A 25,471-nucleotide genomic window follows, 5' to 3' on the forward strand; every position below is an offset into this window, starting at 1 on the left:
AGAAGTTATGCATACCTGCCTCAAACTCCTAAGGTGTCCATCCTGACAGTGCCTGACCAAGCTGAGGAGTAATTTATGTTTTTGTCTCAACACACAGGAAGCTACAACTGGCCATAGCAATATCCTTCCTCAGACAAACATTTGTTGAGTAGCTGCTTTTTGAGTGTGTAGACAAAAGAAGGAAACTTAGCCTTAGGCCCATGAACAAGATTTTTCTTGTCAGAGAACCCCTTTAATGTGATGAGTAAGTATTGCTCAGGCCAGGATTAGAATGTGGTACATGGACAGGGGAGATGAAAAGCACAGACACTTATCAGTTTTTACTTTCCATGCATCTCTTTTAAGTTACAACCAGGTACATACACACTTGAGAGTAACTTTTAAATTTTGAAAGTTTGCTCAGTTGACATTAATGAACAAACAAAAACAAAAAATACACATCATGTAAATGAAAGTATCAGTACTCGATCAAAATATTGATCAATGGGTTGGAGTGGTTAATGTTTTTAGTAGTCCATTTGTCCAGTCACTGGCTGGAGATGAATAGTTCTAAGTTTGTTTCCCATTTAAGTGCATTAAGGATTGTACATACCTGTGGCTTGGTGTTTGCGTTACTGTTGTTGAGTGATGTGTTGTTGATGTATAATGACTTGTTGAAAATGATGTTTCTGTCTCCCGTTCAATTACATGGTCACTGGATATAACATTCTTTGAAACATATTGCTATATGAATGTAAAAAATAAAAAATAAAACAATATTTAACTGTAACTTTAAATTGTAAGATATTTAAAGCAAAAAAAAGCTGTTTTCAGCAAAGTAAGTAGTTCTTGTTAAACACTATTGATTATTAGTTTTCTAATTAATTTGCCAATATAATTAAACATTTTCCAGGTTTAGCTTATTATGAAATTCTTGTGCCCATTTTTGTGACACAAAGAAATATGTTTGAAGTAAAAACACATTTTAAAGGGTTTATTCAGGCTTAGAAAAAATATAGCTGTTTTCTTCCATAAAAATAAACACCACTCTTGTCTTTAGGTTGTGTGTGGTATTGCAGTTTAATTCAATTGAAAATGTCACACACAACCTGAGGACAGGTGTGACACTGCAGATATATTTTTCTAAACCTGGATAACCCTTTTAAAGGGGAAGTTAAGAAAAATAATACTGCCCCAAAGCCACCACAATACCTGTTCTGTGTCCCCTGTAGTGATCCTTGGGATTTTGCCAGCTCCTGCGGCCCTGTTATCTCCTGAATATTATCTTTCCTTGCTTGCAGCCCAGACTACAAGTCAATTGCTTTTACTATCTGTGTGCATGCTGTGTTGTTGTAAACACAGCACCACACACTGTACATGTATTTTCTTTCAAACTATCCTTCCACCAAGCAATAAATCATGTTATGCTCTGAATAGCAGCAGTCAATGATTAGATATTCAGCAGGCAACGAGCAGCCTTATGTGCTGAGGAGACACTTGGCTGTTTCTCTCCCAGCAAGATGCCCACACAGGGAGGGGAGGTGTGGCTGTGAAGCCAGACCCCTAGACAAGACAGAAATCACATGGTGTTTGTCTTCCAGGAGGGTGGCGGCTAGTCTTAGTGGGGGTTCTGCACAAAGACAAGGAGGATCTGATAATGACATCTTTCTCTCACTCCTCGCATGTAAGTGACAGCTGAAAGAGGGAAACTGCTCTATATAGCTAATAAATGATATTTAGACAAATAAATAGGTTGGTGAGAGGGAAAGGATGGGCTATGGGTTTAGATCCCCAGAGTACCCCTTTAAATGTTTGCACACAATATGCCTGCTATATGCTGTGGGGGAGATTTATCAAAACCTTTCCATAGAAACAGTTGCTTAGTTGCTCATAGCAACCAATCAGATTGCTTCTTTCATTTTTCATAGGCAATTTTAAAAATGAAAGACGCAATCTGATTGTTTAAACCTTTGGTCTGAAATAACATTATAATCCCTGTGCTGTTCATATAAAACTTATGACAACCATTTATATCTATTTTCATCTATTTATACCCAGAACTGTATCTATAACAAGGGGGCATCCTCTACGCCTAGAGTAAAGAAGATTTTTACACGAACACGGAAAGGGGTTCTTTACTGTAAGAGCAGTGAGACTATGGAACTTTACCAGAGAAAGTGGTCATGGTGAACTCAATAACAGAATTCAAAAGGGGCCTGGATGTATTTCTGGAGAGAAATAACATTATAGGTTATGGTCATTAGATTCTGAAGGTGGAACGCTAAGCCAGAGATTTATTCCAAGTACCAAACTTGGAGTAAGGCCCCCTTAACATATATGAGTTGTCTGGCCGAGTTTCCCTTCGGCGTGAACCGGAGGGAAACTGATGCTGGAACAGATTCCATTTATTTGAATGGACAGTTCACAATCATCCAGCATCTCAATTTGGACGCCGGATGGTTATACATGTCAGACGGCACAGCTTGTTGTGTTCCCCTGTCGTGCGTCCAAAAACACTGGACAGCAGATGCTACACAACTGATGCACTTTGTCATTAGTTGTGGCATCAGTTGCATAGAGATTTAGGCTGAGTTCACCTTTGCTGTATGACTTTTTGTGGATTAACACTATAGAGTACTAGGCGGAAATCTATAGGGTCACAGACTGAATTGGATGAATGTATTTCTTTTTTTAGTCTTTCAAACTATGCAACTATGTTAGTTACTATGTAAAGTATGCAACTAACAAGCTACTTCTGCACATTCAGATTTGCTGTTTACAAAGGAAAACACACTCTACTGTGACAGATACAGTGTCTCCATTCCCTGCTAGGAACTTGTGAATTATTTGGACCAAATACACAGATGCCAAACTAAATCTCAAAATTGGTAAATTAATGAATTTGTCTCATGGCTAAAGGTTTAAACATTGTAAGGTATTTAGATCACCTGAACATTAGATAGTTCTATTACAAGTGACAATTCTGTGTTGTTGCCAGAATTAGAGTTTAGCTTTTTCATTATACAACCCTGTGTATATATTGGTTACTTTAGAGCAACCTACATTTACCAGCTGGACATTTTCTGGTGGTGGGTTTGGATGATGTGGTCCATTTGCCATGTTGACCATATTGTTCCGCTCTGATCGTAGACTTTGTCTTAGACGATCATGCAACTTTTTTCTCTGTTTCCTAAAGAAAAATTTAAGAGAAAATGTTAAACATTTCACATGTTGACTTGTTTTGGTGTTGAGACATGCTTTCTTTAATATAGTTTGATAATTCTCAAAATATTATTGAAAACAATACATGAATTTGATAATTTAATATATATTTTTGAACAAACTAACAAAAGAGTTATTTTAGAAATGTACCTTTTTTTTATTTCATATTTATGTAATTATAATGACCCTTAATGACCAAGCAAATTTAGTTTTCTGGCTCACATCTTTTTCCTCCTCACCTTCTAAGACCCATAACTTTTAAATTTTTTCCATGAAAAAGTTGTTTTAGGCCTTATTTTTGTGTGGAACAAGTTGTACTTGCACTTATTTTTTCATATAATGTATTACAAAGCAGGAAAAAAATTAGATGTAGCAAAATTTATAAGAAATATGGAATTTCGCAATATGGAAGGGCAATCATTTTTTTGGGCATTCACAATTTGGTAAAACTGACATGCTAACTTTATTCTATGGGTCAGTACAATTTCAATGATATCAAACTTGGATAATTTATGTTTAACTTTATTTAAAAATATATATTTTTATTACCGTATTCTGACCCATGTAACTATTTTATTTTTATTTTATTATTATTTTAGTTTTTGACAGTACCACATTTGTGTAGTTCTGGCTTTTTGATCACTTTTTATTAAAAAATTTTCAAGGATGTAAAATGACCAAAAATCAGCACTTTTGGCGGTTGGATTTATTTTTTTTTTTTATGCACGCGGTAATACCAGATAGGTATTAAAAATAGGGGGGGTGATTAAAATTTTTAACATAGGGGGATTTTTGTCATTATATATATATGTGTATATATATATATATATATATATATATAGATGCAAATCAAAAAATGTTGCAGTAATACCTTTACAGAATACAGAATACAGAATTTTGTAGAGAGTCCAAAGCAAATCTAATCTCACAAGCAGAAGACACAGGTTACATCTCACAAATATGCAGGGGTTAAGACAATAGATGTGGAGAATTCACACTAAGATGGGCCATAAATTGTCCTGCTATAGGAGCATAGACTAAGTAGATAAGAATGAGAAAAAGGGGGAGGGAGGGAGGGGGAGCAGGAGAGATACTGCAACATTTTTTGATTTGCATCTTCAACATTTTTTTGATTTGCATCTGCAACATTTTTTGGATTTGCATCTGCATCACTGGACTAATACGGCTACTCAAGTTTACTATATATAAATTTGTCATCATTAGATGGCTTACATAGATCAAAGTAATGCCATTACATTGTATTGATCTATGTTATCTGCGCCAAAGCAAAGCTGCGGCAATCACCAAGCCATGAAAGACACCAAGGGACAGGTAAGGCCCCAGGCTTCCCCACCTATGGGCATCCCACAATTACATTGTGGGGGGAGGGGGGGTTGGGCCCACTGGATACCAGGATTTACCATTATTTATGTTTAAATGCTGTGATCACTATTAATCATGGCATTTAACCATTTAAATTACAGACATTAGAGCGATCTCCGATGTCTGTCATTACCAGCAGATGTCTACTGCAAGCATCTGCTGGTTAAGACGCAGACCCGACTCATGTTCCCCTCACCCGACCCATGACATACATATGTACGTCATGGGTCAGAAGGGGTAACATTTGCATTGATTATTTACTATTAGGCTATGTTCACACAGTGTTTTTAAAGCCTTATTTTTAACCTAATTTTTAACCGTTCAGTTTTACAGCAGTTTTTTGCTTTAGTTTTTTAACCATTTTTTTTCTCAAAACTGGGTGTGAACATAGCCTTATTTGTAACTGAACAGATATGTGGATTTGTTAAACAAAATGCATGTATATATCTCTTGGCTTTAAAAAAAAGCATCACTCACAGTTCAATGAATGCCATTTCATGTTTGAAGACCATATTTTATTAATGTGACCTGAATACCATTCTTGAAAACACTTATCAATATAGTGCTACATATCTTTAAATGATGATAAGTAATTTTTGTGTTTAAGATATTTTACAATCAATATTCTTATATAAAATAAGCATATAAAGATATAAAGTAAAAAAAAATAGAAAAAAGTTTACTTGGTTTTGCAGTAGGCCACAACACACATGATGCCAACTACAAGAAGAGCAATACAGATGCCAGTAATGGTCAGGACTCTTTTCTGGTACAATTCTTCGGCTTCTAGAAAGGTAACAAAAAATAAAAAAACAATAAAAGATGCACTCAATCTCTTAATTCATTATAAAAACACAACATAAATGATCCTAGTCCATTTCTAATTACAATAAGCAATAGTGGCTAAAAGTATATAAATATAATTTTTTTTATTAATAAAATCTAATATGCACTCTAAATAATAAATATAGAGGAAATAAATGAAAATATTTCTCAATGAAACAATGAAACATATAATTTCTGATGTAAATCTTGTGAAGGGTCATTTTATATATTTAAACCAATTTAGATTATACTGTGTAGGAATTTCTGTAATTGTATATGTAATAATCGATATGAATATTTAAAGAATCAATTTATTTGATTTATTATTGAACTAATATTGTATATCTGCATTCACAAGATTATATCAGAGAGAAATGTACACAGTTGATATTGGCTTGCATATATTATCTAACAAGAGGTAAACTATAGCTTTAATTATTGCAAGTGAATCTTTTAAGGTAATAACCCTTATTTATTTTTTTTCTTTTGAAGTGCACTGTATCTTAATATGAAATAAAAAATTTTAATTTTGAATCTTTACAGCTACATAAAAAATAATAGGAAAATACCTGTCACTACATATTGTAATAAAATTCACTATAACGGTTGCAGTACAATAGCCACTGTGCCACCATTGCCAATGAAATTTATTCAATGACCTAAAACATCCATTTTTACTCACTATAGAAGAAACTTTATATATTAATTTGTTCCTCTGGTAATGCAGGTATGCTGCACAGTATGACCAGCAGGGTTATATTCTGCTTAATTGTAACGTTTTGTTTTTCTGTAACACAACTTAAAGGGGTGATTCACCCCTAGACATCTTTTTCCCTATCCAAAGGATAGGGGATAAGATGTCTGATCACAGGGATCCAGCCACTGGGACCCCCAAGATCAGACATCTTATCCCCTTATCTTTAGATCGGGGACACAATGTCTGGGGTAGAGCACCCCTTTAACCATAATGTCCTCCCTTCCCCTAAAAGGATTTAACTGTTAGATTGCAGAAAAGAGAAAAACTCAATAATATGCAGTCCTTTATGGGATTCATGAGCATAACATGACAAGTAATAGTCTTTTCCTAGAACTATGGTAAGTGGCAACATTTTTAGATGACATAGAAAACAAGACACATGACTATTCTTGCTGTAATCCCATCTTTAGTGACTTAACAACTGTGGCCCAATGTTGCCTGTTACTATGCTGATTTGGTGCACAAGGGAAAAGGAAATCTATTACTTATATCTCGTACATTCCACTGAACACAACCAGTCTACTATTGTGTGGCTATATGCAATGTATCATCTGTCCTAAAACTTTCTGGTGATCGTTAACATTAACTTTGCCAGCAATTTGCGCTACGTTAGTTTTTCTGTGGGACTGGACAATGTGGACTAGGCTTTGCATTTTTAGCACTCTTAGCATTTTTAAAATTTTCACCCATAAACCTGTCCCATGAATTAGCCACTTCATTCCGAAAACAACCAACAAAATCTGCCATTTTGGAGATGCTCAATTATATATCCATCAAAATTTGGCCCTTTTTAAACTAATTTTGATCCTTGAGCCCCATTTTTTTTGGACTGCTGCCATTGTAAAAAAAAAAAAGATAATTAAATTGTGTCAGTACTCAACAGGCCTTGCTTAATTTATTCCAAAGTTTACAAATATTTGTTCTATGACTTTATTGATTCTATATTATTAACTACTACTTCTAAAAGCAAAACTTAACAAACATAATTAATGAATGTTTTATTATTATTCTAATTTTTGTTCAATGAGTCATTATTTTGTACGTTTATTTGGGGCTCACTTTATCATCTAAATAGCTAAAGTTGGCATTGGGCATCAATTAGTTTTCAGCAGAAGAGATAAATGGAAGAAGGGATACTAGTTTAATGGATTCAATAGTGGCAGCAATGACTATTGCCTGAGGTAAACTTACCTGTAAGAATTGTTTTACATTTTGAAAAAATAAACAGTTTAAAAAAAAATATTATAATTTTTTTTATTTGCTATTACTAAGTATTCCCTCCAGAATCAAGTAACTGGTGATGATTTCAAAAATAGAACCATATTTCAAATAATGTTTGGAAATTAAAGAAAGAAGAAAATACATTTGCAATTAAATAAATCCCCAATGGCCCATATTTCCTAAATAGCCTGCAGGCATTAAAATACCTTGAAGGGTGTGTATGAAAAAGTTAGCAAAAGCGGTAGAAAATATATGTTATGTAAAACTAACTTGGGTTAAAACAGCTGATATGGGGGTGTTCTTCACTGTTCAAACAATTTACATTGTGGTTCAAACCGCATACAAATGCTTTGGGGCTTAAATACCATTACTTATATGCTGCTTATAATCTGAGAGTAAAAACTCAACAGGGCCGACATTTGCAAAAAAATTCTGCAACCAAATATTTTGCATATTTTGCATATTTTACACAGAAACCAGTAGTAAGTTAGAATCTTTAGTAAGTACCCCTCCTAACAAAGAGTTATTTTAAGATACAGTGCACTTCTTGCATGGGAATGAGGAACTTGCAAGCCAATGTCATGGTTATGAAATATACAGTTAACAAGTCATGAACATAGTCAAACAAAAATGAACAGCAAAGATTATTAATAAAGTGAGAGAGGTCAGCTTTAACTAAAGGGAAGTTGCTTTGATTCCAAAAAAGAAAAACAAACAAAATGAGACAGGATTAGAGAAAAAATCATGAAGGACAGGCAGAGTCAAAGAGGGATCTTAGAGAGGAAAACGGGTTAAGGAACACAAATTGAGGAGTCAACTGTAGGCCTGGCACAGCATGCTTGATACTGGAAAAAAAGAGTGAGGAAATGCTTGAAAAAAAGGTTGAAGCAGAGTTTGAAGGGATTTCTCATACAGCATAACCCTGAACTACCTGTACTTTATGTATAGGCTGTTATTTTCTATCTGAGGAGATTCTTCATACAACAGCAGATGACCATTTTAGATGTATTGCTCACACTTTAAACTGATGACAACCTGGTATGTTTGATGAACTGATCAAACTAATAGACAAAATAATTACTCGTAAATTAAAAGCATGCTATTGCATATATATATTGGGGTCACTGTAGTTATGAGATGAGGTGAGCACCTTAACTTGCATGTTTATTCCAAGGAATAAAAGTATCCACAAGCCGATGACTAATAAGGGTTTACCTAATACTTGTATTTATTCATCAGATCATCTAGTATTCTATCGCCACTACTTGAACAGCTATAATTGAACCGTTTAGATCATAATCAATAATATGTTATATGAATATTTTATCCATGAAATACTTTGGAGTATCTAGGGAGCAGCCTAAGGGTTTGCTGACTCATGTCATGGTTAATGTTGTGTTTTTCCTATCATGGAACCATGGCTTGTTCACTATTTCCATGGACTACAAGGCTCACTACAATAAGGGTTATGTAGATGTCCAAGCAAGATTTTGACTAAATAACAACAACTATAATGATTAACTTGAGAACAAATAGGTGTGAAATCCTTATGACAACAAGGTACCTAATTTTTCATGTAGGACTTTATCATACAAATCTAACAAAAATGTACTCTAAAAGTTTAGCAGATATGTGATACATTAAAGGGGCACTCCGGTGGAAACAATTTTTGTTTTTTTAATAAACTGGTGCCAGAAAGTAAAACAGATTTGTAAATTACTTCTATTTAAAAATCTTAATCAGTACCTATCAGCTATTTTCTTTGTTAAATTATTTTCTGTCTGTCCACAGTGCTCTCTGCTGACACCTCTGTACATATCAGGAACTGTCCAGAGCAGAGAGCACTATGGTCAGACAGAAAAGAAATTCATAAAGAAAAGAACTTCCTCTGTAGTATACAGCAGCTGGTAAGTACTGGAAGGATTAATATTTTTAATAGAAGTAATTTACAAATCCGTTTAACTTTCTGGCATCAGTTGATTTAATGAAAAAAATTTCCACCGGGATACCCTTTTAAGACACTTTCTCCTAATACACAGTCTTTGTGATGTTGTAAATGGGACGCTTACAATCACCAATGTTTATGACATAGCAATAATGCGTATTATACCCTTCCATACAATATATTGTGCAATGTATTAACAAAGCCAATATTCTAATTAGAACTGAAGCGGTATGTGAATCATTCATTATTTATAAGCATCAATGCACTGAATACATCCTTTACTCTAACACTAATGCTAAATCAACAAACAATCTAAATAATGCTGGATGCCCTAAATCTAAACTTGTCAGTTCTGCCTTATGATAAAATGCCAGAAACTTTAAACGGATTGTAGAAATAAAGGGAAGAACATTGTCATGAACCATCATATAAATGGATCTTTGAGGAGCACTAGATATGACATAGTTGCTGATCAGCATATTTTCTACAGAGATGAATCAATCACATAATATGTATTTCAACAATGTTTGGACATATTAGAACTAGAGCAATATTTTTTTTAATACATGAGATATTCAGATGTATTTAGTATTTCAGTTAATTATCTTTGTTGGAGAAGCACGATGTAAAATCAGTAATATATCTATATGATAACTGGTAAATTGTGTACTTATCAATATTGCCATACAGGATATATGTATATATATATATATATATATATATATATATATATATATGTGTGTGTGTGTGTGTATATATATATATATATATATATATATATATATATATATATATTAACCCCTTAAGGGCTGAGATTTTTTTCCGTTTCTGCACTTTCGTTTTTTCCTCCTTACCTTTAAAAAAATCATAATTCTTTCAATTTTCCACCTAAAAATCCACATGATGGCTTATTTTTTTTAAACAAAAATCGACGTCGAAAAGGAAAACAAATCATTGTGTGACAAAATTGAAGAAAAAAACGCCATTTTGTAAATTATGGGAGCTTTCGTTTCTACGCAGTAAATTTTTTGGTAAAAATTACACCTTCTCTTTATTCTGTAGATCCATATGATTAAAATGATACCCTACTTATATAGGTTTGATTTTGTACATTTGTTTGAACTACATGCACAAAAATTTATACGTTAAAAATTGTCATCTTCTGACCCCTATAACTTTTCAATTTTTTGGTGTATGGAGCGGTATGAGGGCTAATTTTTTGCGCCATGATCTGAAGTTTTTATTGGTACCCTTTTTGTATTGATTGGACTTTTTTTTATCACTTTTTATTCATTTTTTCATGATATAAAAAGTGACCAAAAAATATGCTATTTGGACTTTGGATTTCTTTTTGCACGCACGCCATTGACTGTGAGAATTAATTAACAATATATTTTTATAATTTGGACATTTCCACAAGCAGCGATACCACATATGTTTATTTTTATTTACATAGGTTTTTTTTACATGGGAAAAGTGGGGTGATTCAAACTTTTATTAGGGAAGGGGTTAAATGATCTTTATTAAATTTATTCACTTTTTTTTGCAGTGTTATAGCTCCCTCTAGTGGCTATAATACTGCACTAACTGATCTATTACATCGCTCTTTGTAATCTCTTAGGATAACATTGATCAATGATTCTGCCGCTTGACTGCTCCTTGTGTCTGCCAGCTGTTCGGGACAGCATGATTTCGCTACCACGCCGTGGCCCCGCGTTATAGAAAGGGAGTGGACTCAGGTCATACAGGTACACCCTGCATCCTTAAGGGCCTAAGAGATCCAGGTTACAAGGTGTTAATAATCTAGAAGAGCCTAATAATTTCCTTTACTATGTGCAATTATTTCGATTCATTTGTTTACCTAAACAAATGAAAGTATGTAGGGAATAGTAAAGGTAATGAAGAATGAAAAGTACTAGGAGCATGATGGGATGAAGGTCAATAGGAAATTAAAATTATGTATATTGAGGTAAATTGAGGAATGAAGTTTAGAGGACACTGAGTAATATGTGAAATGTAATGTTCTCTTGATGAAAATAAAGCAATGTGGAAAAGAATAACAAAGGAAACAGGAAGTAGTATTTAATGCTTAAAAATATTTTACAGGATCATACATTGATAGTTCATATGTATGAAATATCACCAATGTTTTAATGGTTAGGGTCCCATCCATGAAAGCAGAATGAAGTTGAAATTTCATTGCCCCTTCCCTGCAGTGCCCAAACAGTGACATCTATATATTTTGGGCTGTATTTGGTACTGTAGCTTAGCCCAATGAAGAGCAAACTAGGCCACAATGTATTATCCTGGAAAATGTATTTCGGTATAATGTAATGATGGCAATATTAGGCTATGCTCATAGTTTGTTTAGGCGTATCCTGTGGATTCTTTTCTGTTCATAAAGAATGTAAAGAGGTTGTCTACAAAAAACGCACAACTGTGGCACTGTGAAGTACATTTTCAAGTCCTAGACAATCCCTTTAGCAATGGAGACATACTTTGCATCAGTTGCTTATCAAACTGAACTTGTGTAAAAAAGTTAAGTTGAATAGTGAGCTAGCATAACATGGCACAGGATAGCATGACATGTTAAATTATTCTGTATTTTTAAATGTTATGTTATGTTAAAAAGCATGTCTGAGAATAAGTCTGAGAAAAACCGCTACACACTTGTCTATAGGCTGTGTCTGGCACCAGCCCAATGGGACTAATCTGCAATACCAGATACACCCTATGGTCAAGTTGTGGGGAGTGGGGGCTTTTTTCCAATCTAATCTTATACAACCTCTCATAAACTGGTGATTGGACAGTTCATAAATCTTTACCCTTCCAGCATTTATTAGCAGCTGTGTGCTACAGAGGAAATTATTTTCTTTTTGAATTTCTTTTTTGTCTTGTCCACAGAGCTCTCTGCTGACACCTGATGCCTGTATCAGGAACTGTCCAGAACAGGAGAAAATCCCCATAGCAAACCTATGCTGCTCTGGACAGTTCCTGATATGGACAGATGTGTCAGCAGAGAGCACTGTGGGCAAGACAAAAAAGAAATTAAAAAAGAAAAGGATTTTCTCTGTAGCAGCTGTAGTACAGCTGTTAATAAGTACTGAAAGGATTGAGATTTTTAAATAGAAGTAATTTACACATCTGTTTATCAGTTCATAAAAAAAAAAAAAAAAAGGTTTTCCACCGGAGTACCCATTTAACTTATATTATCACTTTGATTCCTTTTATCATGTATATATGAAGTTGTGTAGTTCTTTCCAGTTTCACCAGAGTGCTCTCTGCTAACACCTCTGTGCATGTTAGGAACTGTGCGGAGCAGGAGTGGTTTTCTATGGGGATTTTCTCCTACTCTGGACAGTTCCTGATACAGACAGAGGTGGCAGCAGAGAGCACTGTAGTTAGACTGAAAATAATTTCACAACTTCCTCTGTAGTATGCAGCAGCTGATAAGTACTGGAAGGATTAAGATTTTTAATAGAAGTGATTAATAAATCTTTTTAACTTTCTGGCACCAGTTGATTTGAAAAAAAAAAATTTCCACTGGAGTACCCCTGTAAGGCCAAAATGGTCTTGGTCCTTAAAGGGTTAAGATCCACTATTATATTATATATTTTTTTACAGAACCCTGTAGGCCATTTGGGATGTCATCTTTAATGATGTGATGCCACCTGTTATATGCTCCCAGAATGTTTACGTCTAATTTAATTATAAATTCAATTTTGCTCATTGTTGTTGTTTTTGTTTTGTTCCTGTTTTCATTTCAGTAAGGTTCCGGGTAGATCATTTTTTAATTGTCTATTAGTTTTGTGTTCCAAACATAAGCTATACAGTCCAATAAACTAAGAGTAACTAGTAGGTAAATCAGTTTAGTAAAGTGCAAGCAAAATGTACCACCATTTCTTTTTTTATGGTGTTAAAGTTTTTGTTATATGAAATACAAATAACAGATTCTAAAAGGCTAAGATATAATTATGTTATAGCTGTATGATCCCTTCCAAAGCATAAGGAAATTGGTTAGAAATTGAAGGAAAAAAAAGAAGGTTTTAAGCTTTTAGGCTCTAATATCTGCAGGCTAAAAGGAATGATTGGTCCATACCCATAAATTCAATTCCAAGATGCTCTGCCAATGCAGAAAGTTGACAAAAAGAAAGAAAAGGGAAAAGTTTCAGAAAAGAGCAATACACTCCAAAACAAATTATACATGAGTACCATGGCTACTCTGTGTCTGCACATTGAAACAAGACATGTGATGGTAAATGGTCAACTTAAGTGTCCATGTCTTATTTAATTTAAAGTATAAACATAGACCTAATATATTAACATGGAACACAGGAAGAAATCTGAATGTATACATATATAGATGCATATATATTTAGAAATGCATAAAACATTATAATTTGCCATTATAGTATATTAAAGTTATATAATTATAATTGTTTTTTTATTTGAGTTTTTCATTTAATATAGGTAACATTCTATTAGAATGCTTGTCACTTTTGCTTTATATTTGTACCTATAACTTAACAATGCTTAACTTCAACAACACATTCTAAACTGTATAAAAGAAACTCAATGGTTGGATTTTTTAACCCCAACTACTATCAAAATTTTTGGCTATATTAGAGCTATTCTGCACTACAGGCTTAAAAGCATTGAAAATTGTAAGTACTTTAATACTAACATTTAAAACATAACAATGAAACGATAACACATAAACTAACAATATCTAATAATGCAATAAAATAAGTGATATTATGATGCAACTAAGACCTTAAGTCCAAATGTAACAACAACAAATAAAAAAAAGAAATAAAATTGGATTATCAGGATTTGCGGAGGTCAATCAGTAACACTTCAAAGGAATACGTTAAATCAAAGGGCATCCATCCAGATTTCTTCCAAAGACGGCCATTAATAAGAGTCTATATTGACACCGCTTATTAGACATTAGTTGCACACAAAGCTTGGTTAGTAGCATGCCCATGCATACATATTTCTGCTTTTATGGCAGGAAATTTCGACTATCAGGTTAATTCTCCTTAAATGAATTTATGCAGCTTCCATGTGAAATGAATCAATCAGAAATTGATCAGCATATCTAGAATGTGATTTGGCTGGGAGCTTAACAAGATAACATGCTGAGAAAACATGCATTGTCCTTTCTATCCTGCACTAGGGAGGAAGCTAATGTTTCATTTTTATTCACAGCTACACTTCTATTCTGGTGGACAAGGAACATTGTGTTTGGTTCATTACCGGTGGAGTTACATTTCTAATATGTATTATATTATATATGCCAAAGAAGATTGTGCATAACCAAAGGAATTTCATCTATCTATCTATCTATCTTTTTTCATATCTATCTCATATCGATCTATCTATCTACCTATCTATCTAAATACCAAACAAAATTGCTCCAACGGCACTCCAAATAGTTTAAAGCAAAAACAGTGTTTATTGACCCATGGTCAGCAGTGGATCTATCTATCTATCAATCATCTGTCTATCTTACTTTTCTTCCAACCTTATATGTTATTTTCACTCTAATATCCCATCTATCTACCATTCTATCAGCCTATATTTCCATTGAGCTATCCTTGCTTCTGCTATTTGTAGCCTTCTTTCTAGCTATCGCTCTTTCCATTAAAGTTCTCATTAATGTTTCCTTCTTTAATGTCTATCTATCTACCTATCTATCTATCTATCTCATATCTATCATGTTTTATATCTATCTATCTATCTCATATCTATCATGTTTTATATCTATCTATATATCTATCATCTATCTATAACTTCAATAATACATTGCAGCACTACCTATCCAAATTCTTGCAAAATGCCAGTGACCCAGACCCGATCAAAGTCCTTCCAATCCAGACTAAATGATGGGGCAGCACTTCAAAGTGTAATAAAGAAAAATGTGGGTTTATTAGCTCACAATACAGCTGTGTTGTGAGCCAATAAACTCACATTTTTTATCACACTTTCAAGTGCTGCCCCATCATTTGGTCTGTCTATCTCATATCTATCTATCATTTTAAATATTTTTGTAGACAGGATTATTGTAAAGGCATTGCAGATGAAAGCAACCACCCAATAAGTCACTTTCTGAAAAAGTCAGGAGCTGAATATGCTAACATTTTTAGACATTTCCTGCTATGTCGAACAAAAGGGTTGTGGCCTCGGTAAAGGGGTAAGGCTTTAACAAAATGGGTGTGGTTTAAGACAAGATACTGGCCTAGATTTACTAATCTATTTGAGACAAAAATGTGTCTGACTGTTGTCTCAGACTGAAAGCAGCCAATCCCAGCTCAGCTTTCATTGGTAACAGTCAGATACATTTTTGTCTCAGACAGAATGATACATCTAGGCCACTTTGTGCCTAAAAATGAGCCAGAATTCTGGTTCCGTTAAAGCCAACTAAAAGTTGGATCACACTTAGAATGCACCATTTTTATAGTATTTCAGGCTTTTTGATAAAACTAGTCTAGTATAATTTAAGGCTGTTTGTCTAAGTGTACACCGTCTAAGAATTAGTTTAAGACGTCTGTACTTTCGATTCTATGAAAATCACTGAATATAAACTGTTAATGTGACTCCAGTGACATGACTGTAGCACTTTTTTTTAATGGGTCATGATAAAGTGATAGACTGAACAGAGGCATGTGATGTCAGTATGCCGCTCCACTGCTCTAGTCTGGAGCTCTGGAAGGAAGAAGAGCTTGAGGTCACAGAGACCCAGCACTTTTCACAAAGTAAGTATTCATTTTATTATTATTTTTTATTTCTATAAATTATATTTTGGAGATGTGTATAAATATGGAAAGATGAGACATAATGATAAATTTATTCTCAATCATATGGTGACAATACACAAATTGTTTGTTATACCACAGCTCAGACTTATTTGCTATAATAAAAAATACAATAACAGAAACAACCATTGGACAGATAGTGTAGTGTGATGTTTCTGGAAGAAGCAGCATTTTTTGTCTGTATTCTGGACAATCCCTATAAGAATGATGGGAAAGACTTATCTAACATTGGGCATATGAACAGTGAAGCAGTTGCTTATAGTAACCAATCAGAGTCCAACAGTTTCATAGGCCTTTTATGGGCAGCTTTTCTACTGTTCCAGTGCACAGAGTTTTATAGCTCTCACCCAATAGCCTCCAATGTTTGTATCATTATATTTCTGGAAATTTAATGGCATACTAAAATTAAGTGGAGTATTAAGATACTTCTTATCTCATTGGTGCCTTAAAAGTTATCTTTTGATGGAGCAGCACTACAACACAAAGACTCCTGGGCCATTGAAATCAATGTTGACATCAATTGTGCAGCAACAGTTTCTAGAAACTGAGGGTACCGCCACATAGGTCCGTAATCCAGTTTGACACCGGCACCCTTAAATTTTCAACTACTCTCAAAGAGATTCAGAGCACAACAGTGATGCAATGGCATCTTCTAACTTGCCACTTGTCATATTAGGCTTGTTTTCGACAGTCATGTGCCTACCCCATTTTTTCCACAATAATACAGAATGTAGCTCTATTATAGCGGTCAGAAATTGGCCTTAAGAGTATGCTCACACGGGCATAAATGCCCCAAAAAGCATTGAATGCACTACATAAAAACCTCACAAATGCCCCACAAACACCTTAAAAATGTGCTGTTTTCAGCTCCTTTTTAACATTAACAGGGACAGCACAAAACAGCATGAAAACAACTCTGAAAATCAATTCTGAAAAAAATAAGTGGCTTTACCTTTTTTAGAGCAGTACCAATTGAAAGCTCAGATTAAAGACAATGAGAGGTTTTTTTTTAAATGCTTTAAAAAAAATCTTCTAAAACTGCCTGTATTTTTGAAAACCATCTGTAAAAATCATGCTGATTTGCAAGTTGTTTTGGATGCTGTTATTTAGGTGCTTTATGTGGTTTCTATAACTGTGTGAACATACCCTGAAGGGGTTTTTAAGACAAGGAGTTTTTTTTTTTGATATTTTGCTTTGGCACATGGACCGACACTGCCCGCTAAGTCAATCACTATGCTGATATGACAGTTCCTTTCCTCACGGAATGTATTTTGCTTTATTATTTTTACTGCAGCTGGAAAAACATATCAAGGCTGTGTATATGTTACAAATTTAATTTGGTGCATATCTAGTTGCTAAATCATAAGGAAACAATTGGCATTGTCTAACCATATAATAATCTGCTGATATTTTAGACATATGATGAAAGTGATATAAAATGTATTGGGTTGCAAGGATAGCAATAAATTATAAATTACATGCTATGTTCAAAATTGTGCTATTTTGATTTATTTGGTGTTAGACAATACTGTTAAATGCATGTTCATTCAAGAGCATCATCATCATGTTTGTGGCTGAATGTTTGTCTGTTGGCTGAATGCTACTCCATCCAACAGCCATCTTTAGTCCTCCCGAAATACACATGTACGCTTAGGATACATTCTGAATTGACAGGGCTGCTTAGCTCTCAGAGAACAAAAGGATTGGGTATATTGGTATCCAACATGTCTGAACCTTCTCTCATCTGGCATCTCCCATAAGTGGGAAGTCAGGAGGCTATTTGCGTGAAGTCAGGAGGCATACATATTAGATGGTTGGTCAACCCTGCCAATTCAGCTGTCTTTTATGTGATGTGTATAGGCAGTGTAAATCTATAATCTACAGTGTGTTTTTAAATATAGATTATGATAATTTTTAAGTCATTGATTTAAAAACAGACCATATACTGTATAGTTTGAATGTCATTACATTCTCAATATTTAATCATGATACTGAATAAAGAAAAACTTCATGAAATTCAAGTTTCCCTTCAATTTTTTTATCATGCAGCATGCATTTGTAAGGTTGGGTTCACATATGTATGGCATCTGGCATAGGTGAACTCAGTCTAGATCTGGATGCAGCTGATGCCACAAGTTGTCATCAGTTGTATGGCATCTGGTGTCCATGGTTTCTGGATGGCGGACAGGGGAATGTAGCAAGCTGCGTTCCCCTGTCCGGTGCTCTCCGGTGTGTCCAGCCATCCGGCATCAAAGTTGAGATGATGGATGATTGTGAACTGTCCCATTAAAATGAATGGGATCAGTTCTAGCATCAGTTTCCCCCGATGCACGCCAGAGGGAAACTTTGCCGGACGCCTGATATAGGTGAACCCAGCCTTAGTGCACCACTAGTGTATTTTATAACAAAGAAAAGCAAGATGGAAGATGACACTCCACATAGAGTATCCAATAGATAATAGTTTTTTTTTTTTTTTTTATCAAACTTTACCTTATGGTAAGGTTGAAATGTCACAACTCTGTAATTGATGGGTGAATAAAACCACATGACTATTGGATACCCCATTTGGAGTGCCATGTTCCATCTTGCTTTTCTTTGTTCTGGATTATAAGCCTTGGTTGAGTTTTGAGGACTGGCTCCCACTGACCCTCAAGTCCTTTTTTATGGTGAACAATCCATACCTTGCCTTTTTGTTGAATTTCAGACAAATGTAATATCAAGTAATAGCAAATGTGATATTTGGGGACTCCCTGATTTTAAAGCTATATTAACACTGTGTTTTCTCAGTCGTATTTTATCTATAAAATTGTGTCCGCATTTTTAGCATAATGTACTTTTTTGATAAAATGGTTATCTGTGCACACAATATGTAAACATATGGACATAGTTTATACATGCACGTAAATAATTGACTTTGCAAATTTACATTATCATTTGCAAAGTACTGTATATCATTAATGCCCATATGTCTGTAGAGCCACAAAAGCACAGCCACCTGGGTAATTTTCTCCCAAATGTCACAGTAGGTGGTTGTTGCATGTGGACCCCTAGAAATATTTATGACATCCTGTATATATGCCATAAATAGGAAGCCACCTTTAATAGCATATACAAGTAATAATAATGTATGTGTGTATGGCCAGATAATAATAAAGATAGGCTTTAAGCATTCTATATCCAAATGTATGAATATGAAAGGTTTGGTATCTTCCAATGAACCTTGTGGTTTTATGTATCCACAAATGACTATGGTATGAACAGATGGTTTCATATGAGTCTGAAAGATGTCATGAATCTATGGATAAATCAGAATGGTCTGGTGAATCTATACAATGCCTTAAAGCTGTATTAAAATATGGGGCTATCCTTGGTTCTGTGTATGAACATACATGATGATCTGAGCTATTTCCCCTCTCTCAGAAGATTTACTCGTCGCTACTAGTCAGAAGGTCTGGCTATATAAATAGTTGTACCCAGACAATAGAAATAGTTTGTAGATGTTTCTATAAAAAGAATGGTAGATTTGAAAACTAATACAAGGATTAATTAAAGCTAAAACTATATGTCTGCAGATAGGTCTACAAACTGGAATTGCCATGGGGCTCTGGATATTGCGATTTACCAATAGATAAAGGACAGGCAAACTGTTGATGTACAGAATTATGTTTACACGGTGTAAAAAGAAGTCCCAAAAGAAGCATGAGAAGAAACACATTTTTCAGCTCTAATTGACTTTACTGAGTAATGTTCAAAAATAGTGCTGAAAAGGCAGCACAAAATCAGCTCCAAAAGAAGAGTTGTTTCCTGCACCCATTTACTTCAATGGAGAATAGCAAAATCAGTGCTAAATAAAGCAGGGCTGAAAAGAGAAGTGACATGTTTCTTCTTTTTTCAGTGCTGATTTTGCAATTCCCCACTGAAGTTTCCCAGTGAAGTCAATTGGAGCTGGGAACCATGTTTATTCCCAGGCTCATTGTGGAGCTTCTTTTTACACTGTTTAAACATACCCTAAAGGAAAGCTCATGGATTAAATGTAGTATGTGTAATAATATAAGTATACAAATCAACTTAGATAATTCCTTTTTGGGTGGCCAAACATATATATAAACTAGTATGCTTAAATGAGGAAGCTCTTTACACATGTTTTCTTTTCTTACCTTTACAGTGGCTAAAACACTTTTTACTATACTTATACATGCATGCCCATTGACATTGGTGCATTGAAAAGATATTGCAGTAATAATAATAATAATAATCCATTATTATTATTTTAGGTCATGCTACAGGCAGAGCAAACAGTACTGAGCCTAGTAGAGAATAATTCATCAAGTACTAGGTAAGATCTGAAGAGAGATTCAGCAACGAGAAAGCAGCACCAATTGAGCATGCTCCTATTCAGGCAGAGACAGAAAGGAAGTGGACGTACTGTAGAAGCTGGCCATTACGTAGTTTTGGCAGCGATCACCAGTAAATTCATTTGGGCACCTGAGAGGAAAGACAAAAAAGGGTGGAGAAAACAGAGAAAAGAGAAGAGTTGAATATATGCCAAGAAAGAAGATCCTTCAAGTGTAAACTGATTGTTCTTGGAGGTCCACCATCAAAGATTGAGTCTTGCTTTTTGCACTGGCATGACTTTATGTTTTGATATAAAAGTTCAATAAGCAGCATGTGCCCCAGTTTACATCGAGCCCATTTACAAAATGTGCAAGAGCTTAGATAACCAATTGAAGGATATTTTTTTGATAATTGATTTGCCGATTCATTGGTGTGAACAAAATCATGTGCGGTACAAAAAGAAAATGCTGTCTCTGATCAAAGACCTCACCAAGTATGTCTGATTTTTTATTTGTTGCTGCATTTGGGGAAGAAAGAAATTAAATCAGATTATTAGGACATACTTTCTGGTTTTATGACTCTCACAGGGTCAGTCGCAGTACATCTTGCTCCAGTGAATCCAGGTTTGCACCTAGAGGGTAAAAATGTGATGAGCAAAATAAAAGAAAAAAAGAAAAATGGTATCCCTCTGAATGTGTTCTCCTGTAGGACATGGTAGAAAAAAGCTTCACTTTTCAAAAGAGTAACACAGACTTCTTACATGCAATACGAAAAGTGATGCTTGACTGAGGCACAAGCCATGGTGACATGTAAAGGTGGTGGTAAATATGAAGTGCATTCATGGAGAAGCTTGATCTACACAACTCCAGACAACAATAGGATTTATGAAAAAGAATGCCCAACATTTTCTTCCAGCCAATAATGCAAGTAAGGCACTATGAACTTAGGATCCTGTCAATATCATAGGAAAATTCCAGAACCCTAGGTACTATTTCTTTACTAAAGTAGGATATTGCTGTCAATATATGCTATTTTTAGTATGCCTAATGTTATCTATCCTTTTAGTACTGTTGGAGTAGAGATTAAAAATAGAAAACCTATTTCGTTTTTATCCCATCCTTTCCCTCACACTGGGCAGCTCATGGAGTGCTGGGACGTGTGATGTTTTTTACTCACACAATAGGTGGAGGGAACTTCTGCCCTGAAGCTCTGTAATGATCATACTATAAACTATAAGCTATGTACTATACATCAAACAGTAAAGCTGTTATGCTTTCATGACAATGGATACAAAGTCGACAGGAAAAATTGTAACAAAATTAGTTTTCTGTTCTAAGTTACTTTAGAAGGACTACTATATTACAATATTTTAGAGGTATGTGTTAGAATTTGCCAATTATCACTTGTTTTACACCTAGGAAAAAGTGTTTTAGTTGTTAGTTATAAATTAGCTACTGTATGCTGACATGGTTGGTAGGTATGTGCAGCCACAAATAATTCAGTGGTTATAATAAAATGGTCATCACATCCAATTTACAGATCTTAGCCATGTGTAAAATGGAAAATATTTGGAAATTTAAGGTCAAACATGAAAAAAATAAATAAATGGCGGCATCATAGATATAAGTGGCATCATTATGAGATCACAAGATTTTTGACATGTGCCAGAGATACAGTGGAGGCAACTAACAATAAACCAGATCATTTCAGGGTTAAAAGGGTACTCTGGAGGAAAAGAAAATGTTTTTAAATCAACGGATGACTGAAAGTTATACAAATTTGTAAAATTCTTTTATTTAGAAATCTTAATCCTTCCAGTACTTATCAGCTGCTCTATGCTCCAGAGGAAGTTGTGTAGTTCTTTCCAGGTCAACCATAGGATAGGTTTGCTAGGGATTACTCTAGACAGATCCTGACACGGACAGAGGTGTCAGCAGAGAGCATTGTGGTCAGATTATCAAGGACTACACAACTTTCTCTGCAGCCTACAGAAGCTGATAAGTACTGGAAGGATAAGGATTGTTAAAGAGAAGTCATTTTAAATCTGTATACATTTCTGAAGCCAGTTGATTTGAAAAAAAAATAAAAAATCCTCAGGAGTATCCCTTATAACTCTGAGGAACCAATTATATTACAGTATTAAAAATATTTTTTTCTAACTTTGCCTACATAAGGTTAATAAGATCACAATATCTGTAGAAAGAGTCTGTGATAAAGCACTAAAGAAAGTTAAAATCACCCTTTTGCCATGATAATCAATTTAGGTCAACACATTTAGAGCACGTGTGCACTCTTCATGACTAAGAGTGCACATGAGCTCAAAACTCGTTAACTTAAGAGGCTTATTGTGGCAGAAGGGTATTTTTATATTTGTAAGGTTTGGGATAACAATAAAACTTGAATTTCAGCTTTCTTAGTTGCTGGATCAAAGACTCTTTCTAGGGATTATATTCACACGCCACAGTTTGAATCTGTGAACAAAGTAAGTATTATGGAATCGATGTGCTAAGTTTTTTTTCTATTTACAAGATCATTAACAATGGGGGAGATTTATTAAACTGAGTTATGCATAGCAATGACTCCAGTTCATATTTTTAGAACAATATGGTTGCTTCTGTCCAATTCTACCTGTTATGATTGTCCCAGTCGAATTAGAAAATAAAAAAAATCAACAATCAATGCACATAAAAAAAATCCATTATTTAGCTTTTCAAGCAACCCATATCATTTGTGTTCAATAGTAACAACATTAAAATAATGTAAGATAACATCCAGAGCCAATGATACACTGTGTAAAAAGACCCACTTAGATCTCTTTGTGTTATTCAATTAATCGACAGAATATTATTTTTAATAAATTGGTATTGATGTCAATTATAATCCAGTTTTTCATTAGATAAGATGAGGACTTGATAGCACTATAACAAATAATGAATAAGTAAATGTCCCTAAGGAAAAACTATTTTTTTGTAAAAATAAATACTGTGTTTGATTGTTTGTTCTTTGTACAGTTAGAATGTATACTCTTTAGACTTTTTAGATATTCACACATAGATACATGGATAATGAAAGCTTAGGACTGTATTACATGGCCCAATATCTGCTCAATACCAAGCCTATTGCATGGCCCATTTTTTGGACCAGCAGGGCCGCATTAGCAATAGATCACTTAAGTCGTCCTTCGCTGCATTCAGCCAATGAATGGCTATTTGCTAATTTGTCAGATGATCCCTGGCAATATCAGCCTATTCAGCTAATAAGCACCATGTGTAATAGGGCCCTTACTGAACTAATTTGTGTCATTTCTGACCTAATGGATCATTTTTTTGTCGCACCATGTACAATGGGGATCAAGAGTTTGGGCACCCTAGGTAAAAAGTTGTACTAATGTGCATAAAGAAGCCAAGGAAAGATGGGAAAATATCCAAAAGGCATCAAATTACAGATTAGGCATTCTTATAATATGTCAACAAAAGTTAGATTTTATTTCCATCATTTACACTTTCAAAATAACAGAAAACAAGAAAATGGCATCAGCAAAAGTTTGGGCACCCTGCAGAGTTAATATCTTGTACTGTCCCCTTTGGCAAGTATCACAGCTTGTAAACGCTTTTTGTAGCCAGCCAAGAGTCTTTCAATTCTTGTTTGAGGTATCTTTGCCCATTCTTCCTTACAAAAGTCTTCCAGTTCTTTGAGATTTCTGGGCTGTCTGTCACGCACTGCTCTTTTAAGGTCTATCCATAGATTTTCAATTATGTTGAGGTCAGGAGATTGTGAAGGCCATGGCAAAACTTTCAGTTTACGCCTCTTGATGTAATCCCCCGTGGATTTCGAGGTGTGTTTAGGATCATTATCCATTTGTAGAAGCCATCCTCTCTTTAACTTCAGCTTTTTCACAGATGGCATCAAGTTAGCATCCAAAATTTGCAGAAATTTTATTAAATCCATTTTTCCTTCTTCCCGTGAGATGTTCCCTGTGCCACTGGCTGCAATACAACCCCAAAGCATGATTGATCCACCCCCATGCTCAACAGCTGGACAGAGGTTCTTTTCATTAAATTCTGTTCCCCTTCTTCTCCAAACTTACCTTTGCTCATTCCGGCCAAAAAGTTCAGTTTTAACTTCATCGGTCCACAGAACTTGTTTCCAAAATGCATCAGGCTTGTCTATATGTTCATTTGAAAAGTTCAAACGCTGATTTTTGTGGTGAGGACGTAGAAGAGGTTTTCTTCTGATGACTCTTCCATGAAGACCATATTTGTCTCTTTATAGTGGAATAGTGTACCACAACTCCAGTGTCTGCCAGATCTTTCTGGAGGGATTGTGCAGTGAAACGTGGGTTTTGAATTGTTTTTCTTACAATCCTGCGAGCTGTTCTGTCTGATATTTTTCTTGGTCTTCCAGATCTTGCCTTAACTTCAACTGTTCCTGATGACTGCCATTTCTTAATTACATTCCGAACAGAGGATATTGACATCTGAAAACGTTTTGCTATCTTCTTATAGCCTTCTCCAGCTTTGTCAACTATTTTCAGTTTCAGATTTCTAGACAACTGCTTAGAAGAACCCATGGTGCTGATTGTTGGGGCAAGGTCAGATAAGTCTGGGCATTTTAAACCTTTGAGATTGACATCACCTGGTCTTCCCAGATGATGATTGAGAACAATCAATGACACTGGCAGGTCTCAGCTTTGCAAAGGGGGCAGTGCATGCTATAAATTCTGCAGGGTGTCCAAACTTTTGCAGACACCATTTTTGTCTGCTATTTTGAAAGTGTAAAAGATGGAAATAAAATCTAACTTTTGTTGACATATTACAAGAATGTCTAATCTGTAATTTGATGCCTTTTGGAGATTTTTCCATCTTTCCTTGGCTTCTTTATGCAAATTAATAATTTTTTTTTACCTGGGGTGCCCAAACTTTTGATCCCCACTGTAGGACCATATCTTGGTGTAATGTATCGTGGAATATTAAAGGCTCCATAAAA

The 25,471-nt window shown here is 34.7% G+C and overlaps 1 protein-coding gene across 9 annotated transcripts in view; it reads right to left on the reverse strand.

Annotated features, from left to right (window-relative positions):
* Positions 1 to 25,471, reverse strand: part of NRG1 (neuregulin 1) — a 155,544-nt gene that overhangs the window by 9,470 nt on the left and 120,603 nt on the right. For 3 of the 9 annotated variants that reach the window (XM_056569326.1, XM_056569335.1, XM_056569313.1), the window contains 5 exons: positions 21,049 to 21,116; positions 13,432 to 13,455; positions 5,268 to 5,370; positions 3,043 to 3,169; positions 593 to 723 (listed from right to left, as the gene is read on the reverse strand). In XM_056569326.1, the coding sequence (XP_056425301.1) occupies positions 593 to 723; positions 3,043 to 3,169; positions 5,268 to 5,370; positions 13,432 to 13,455; positions 21,049 to 21,116 (453 nt within the window). Of the gene's footprint in view, positions 1 to 592; positions 724 to 3,042; positions 3,170 to 5,267; positions 5,371 to 13,431; positions 13,456 to 20,307; positions 20,520 to 20,576; positions 20,636 to 21,048; positions 21,117 to 25,471 lie in introns of those variants that run through there. The other 6 variants (XM_056569316.1, XM_056569302.1, XM_056569350.1 and 3 more) reach the window with 4 other exon arrangements.

This window comes from Hyla sarda, chromosome 1, assembly GCF_029499605.1.
Source record: "Hyla sarda isolate aHylSar1 chromosome 1, aHylSar1.hap1, whole genome shotgun sequence".
Taxonomy (NCBI): domain Eukaryota; kingdom Metazoa; phylum Chordata; class Amphibia; order Anura; family Hylidae; genus Hyla; species Hyla sarda.